Genomic DNA, 4,703 nt, shown 5'->3' with positions numbered 1-4,703 from the left:
GATTTTTTTTTTAATTTAGCACATTTGGCACAAGCAATAGTTGATGATTAATATAAGTATGTACCTAAATACGTTAAAATGACATGCACAGAGTTTTACAATTATATTAAGCAAAAGCCAGAAGTTTTGAAACAAGCTCACAGCAACGAAACAAATGACTGATATTTTAATGTTACCTTGTATTTAATTTTTTTCTTTCGTGAAACCTAAATTACTTATAAGTACCGTGCCGTACAAAATTATTGGCTCGGAGACTCTATCACCTGATCACAATTTCTAATCAGATCTTTTAGAAAAATTTTGAAAATGTAGCTTTTGAGCCTATTAGTAAAGTGCAAGTCTGAAGTTACCAGAAAATTCGTTGATTTTTTGCAATTATTTATTTTTTGTTGACAGTGTCTTCCACATACAAAAAAATGTCGAACATAGGGTGAATTCCAAAACGTCAAAATACAAAGCATCAGTCTCTTTTATTTCTAGACCTCAGTAGATTTTAATGCCAAATGTGCGCAACCACGGTTAGATGCTAGCTTTCTACTAGGTTGCGCAATTAGGCTTTTTCTTCTAGTGTGGTTTAGAAATAAAAGAGACTGATGCTTTGTATTTGACGTTTTGGAACGCACCCATAGTTTGTATGGAAGAAACTCTCAGTAAAAACAATACCAAAAATCAACTAAATTTTTATGGGCTGCAAAACTTCATTTTCAAAATTTTTATAAAAAAGTCTGAATCGAAAGTTGCGAATTTCATATGCAAAATTATTGCATTTTCCCGAGTTTTGCACAAAGTTTAGAAATTTTATTTTTATGTTTTCTGATGTATTTAGTATAAACTGTATTTTTATAAGGAACAAAAAAGGTACATGCATTGTGGAAAATTCTCTGTACTTTAGTTGTGATAAATTGTTTTGTTTTGCTGGTGTACGTTGTAATGATCTCATGATCTCATTTTTTTATGTTTTTAAGTGTCCCGGTTTGGCAACAGAGATATCTGGCAGCCCTACTGTTGGTGCATATGGAAGAGGCGCCACTTTGTTTATGTTAAATATCAGTGATAGCATGTACATATATAAGTATTTATGAATACAAACTTACATATGTATGGATGTGTGTATGTGTGTACATTTATTGTCTCGCCTTTTCTAAGCTGCTACTGTCTCGTGTTCCTCTATAACAACAGGTGTTAAAGGTTTTACATTGAAACAAGTAAACAATACATTAAACGTACACAGATACATACATATATTGTGCACATATCGCCTCTTCATATTGAATATTTTATTTTGCATTTTTACACATAAAATTCTTCATTCGTTTTTAAACGACCTCAAACCCTGCCCGCACGGCTCTTATTCAAGGTTCAATGTCCATTTTTAGATCAGTCTTTCATCGCGCTGGTCGTCGTCCGCCTACTTTCTAGTTACTTTACATCTGCAAATTTCTTCATATTTTTTTGCTAGTTCCCTAACCATCTAAACTAACCACTTTTCGTAGCGCAGACTCGACTGCTTCCTCTGTTGCATTCTTTTATTTATATCTTTATGCTGGCGGTAGTCCGAAGGCGAGCGTAGCCAAAGGACATTGTTGTCTACCTGTGCACACGATCGCGTCGCCCGACGTCGTTTTGTAAAATGAATAGAAGGACTCGCCTTTGTGGTGCCAACCGCGATTAGGGAGGGCGCACGCAAATCTGGTGTCCTTGGCCAGGCGACATTTGCTTAAAATGTACATACAGACATACATATGTACATACAAGCTAACATGATGACAAGTGCATAGCCCACTGGTATAAAAGCGGTTTCGTCTGTCGAAGAATTTTCAAACGAGATTTAGTGTTTGAGAAGATAGCAACATGTCTTCGACGGTGCAACAATTCCCGGCATATGTTACGAACGGAACGTTCTTTAGCGTAACAAAACCGATTTATAAAGAAGTAAGTAAAACATACATAAATATAGTATATCGTCATTTGCAATGCAGAAAGACGTAACAAGATCGTAACTGAAATGGAAAGAATCGTGACCAATAACTTTTTTTTAGTAAATGATGTGGGATTTGTAATTCGGTAAAATCTATCATATCAATCAAAAACTGAAATTTTTATGAGTTACGACTTTTTGCATTTCAGTGACGATGTTTGTTACCGCATTTCAGGTGATAATATGTAATTCTCATAATATATGTAGTTCAAACAAACCGTAAAAAATTCACCATTTCAGATAACGAATCATACAAGCCCTACCAGTCGAGTGTCGCCTAGTCAAAATGCAGCATTGAACAGCTACGGACACAAAGGAGTACTACATTCCCTGCCACATAACCAATCGAATAATAAATCGGAACCTGCAGCAGTAGCTTTGGAAAATAAACAGAAGCGCTCACGTACAGCATTCACCAGAACTCAAATATTAGAGCTGGAATGTGAGTTCAGAAAAAATGTCTACCTCTATCGCACACGCCGCATCGAAATTGCCAAACGTTTGTGTCTACGTGAACGACAGGTAAAGATATGGTTCCAGAATCGTCGCATGAAGGAAAAGAAAGATTCTAAACTCCCTAATTGTAATGACAAATTAACTGCAAAGGACTCCCAAACTTTGAGCGAGCAAATTACACACAGAGGCATCGTGCAACGTCTTATGTCATATTCCATTGATCCTTCCATAAGACGTCAGATGGGAGTAAGTGACGGAGTTTACAATCCGAAAATGTCGCGCGCCGTAAAGTGTGCAGTCGGTTTAGAACCCGCAGCACGAAATGGAGCTCCGCCGTTATCAAGCCTATCTCCGGATCTTGGTGAAATCTTACATCATCTAAGCCAAACCACGCACATTTCAGCGGCGCTGTCCTCAAAGGAAGTGGTTGGGAGTGAATCCATGTTTAAAAACTTGAGAGAAGCTCCGCACGATGATAGCTCCAAAATAAAAGGAAGAGAAGGAACGCAAGCAGCACAGCAGAATGAATATGAATCAAATGGCTGTCCCTCTGAACCGGCGTCTGTCTCATTGCTCAAACCATCTCTTAACTTTTCTTGGTGCGAACCATTAAATTGGCTGCTGTCAGAGAATAATTTTTAGCAAATTAATAGTGAAAACTGGCTTAATAAATGTTAGATAATAAATTATTTTAATATTTATCAAATTACTGCATTTACTATAAATATATATGTAAGTATCCTATTATTTCAGTACATAAAAGATTTTCCCTTGTTACTGAACGATCTCCTTCGGATTTGTTCACTCGTTAAACTCTTTATTTTGAAAGACAGCCCTTGCTGTTTTACAACTTTCACTAATCCCTCTTTGTCCGCTTTAGCTTCTCATTCGCGTTTTCGCAGTATACATCGGAATATGAACAAAATGAATTTCAAAACTAATACATAGTTTTTCAAATTACTCGTATGAACATGAGTGCGTCGCAGGGTCGCACTAGCCAATGCCCGCTTAATTCACGGCGCCTAATAAGAACTTTTGCGTTGGCCAATGCAAACGAGCGCTTAAAATCAAAAACAGTCTGTAAAGTCAAAATATTTGTTTAAGTTAAAACCACTAAGGCGCAGTGTCTCCTCACACATACGCTAACAATAGTAACGCTGTGATACCATACGGAATATCAATCCCTTTCGGTGTCATGAGCCTTGCCGATGGTCTTGTTTCCACCTGTGAGATCTCTGGCAAGCATACATAATCTTTTTTCTATGATCTTGCAACTACAACATTGGTGCGATACGTATGCCAATAAAAGTTCTTATAAGGAAACTCAAGAGCACAGAAGTGCGTTTTCTGTTATAGGAGGGCCAAGAATCCTCGCTGTCCCACAGGATGAAAAGTTTTCCGGTACATTGGGTAAATAAGTCGTGTGAATTCTTGAATATCTTTCAAATGAAGCAATTGCTATAACTGATATTTCCTTGTTAATTCGCCACTTTTACAATTCGTGGTAATATTTATGAACTGATTTCGTAGATGCAAGATCGCATGATCGTGCATGAGGGCGTCAGATAAACTTAACCCCATCCTTCATTTAGACATCTGAAAACTAAATTCTTATAACTTAAACATAGGGCCAAAGCAGACCAACCACATGGGGTTTCTATACATTTCGGCTGCAGCGCCATCCATTGGGTCAATTTTTTGCAAAACCATTGCTTACCATAAAATGAATACGCGTTATGAACTGTGATCGGACTTAAAAAGAATTCTGTGTCGTAGAATCTGGAAAAAAATGTGGTGGTTTTTTAAAATGCACCTCATTGTCAAAAAAACCTTATAAATCCGAATTTCAAACTCAGTGCAAAAATTAAAAAATTGTTCAATGTTTCACATAAATTACAAACTTTTCCATTAGAATCTCCAGAAAAAAGCTTTTAAATTTTAGTACATGTGCAAATTTTAAGTTGCTAAAAACTGCGTTGAGTTAGGGAAATTTTTTTCTTGACATTTTCTTTATTAATTCTTTTTATAAATCATATATTTTGCATTCTAAGATAATTGAAACACGTTTCCTGTCGAAAAATTTAATATTAAGAAAATTTACTGTTTGAAAGTTTTTTTTTATTGTATCCTCCCATTCTTTGTTTACTTTTAAATCTGTTAATGAGATGAGATTTAAACATCGCCGCCGGGAATGCGAAATCTTGTATTCTCATTATTGTTACCACATTGTGTTTAGTGCTGGACAATTTTTGCTCCCAAAATTTAAAAC

The 4,703-nt window shown here is 36.1% G+C and overlaps 1 protein-coding gene across 1 annotated transcript; it reads left to right on the top strand.

Moving 5' to 3' along the window:
* Positions 1-1,851: 1,851 nt before the first annotated feature.
* On the top strand, positions 1,852-3,076 carry LOC108369750 (protein zerknuellt 1). Its single transcript, XM_017624933.1, has 2 exons — positions 1,852-1,932; positions 2,219-3,076. Exons 1-2 carry the CDS (start codon positions 1,852-1,854, stop codon positions 3,074-3,076), a joined length of 939 nt encoding a protein of 312 aa, XP_017480422.1.
* The last annotated feature ends 1,627 nt before the right edge of the window (positions 3,077-4,703 follow it).

The sequence above is a fragment of the Rhagoletis zephyria genome, unplaced genomic scaffold (genome assembly GCF_001687245.7).
Source record: "Rhagoletis zephyria isolate East Lansing unplaced genomic scaffold, Rhagoletis_zephyria_1.1 Rzeph_scaffold_03825, whole genome shotgun sequence".
NCBI lineage: Eukaryota > Metazoa > Arthropoda > Insecta > Diptera > Tephritidae > Rhagoletis > Rhagoletis zephyria.
Note: the sequence above shows the minus strand (reverse complement) of the source record. Positions and strands in the feature narration are given on the sequence as shown.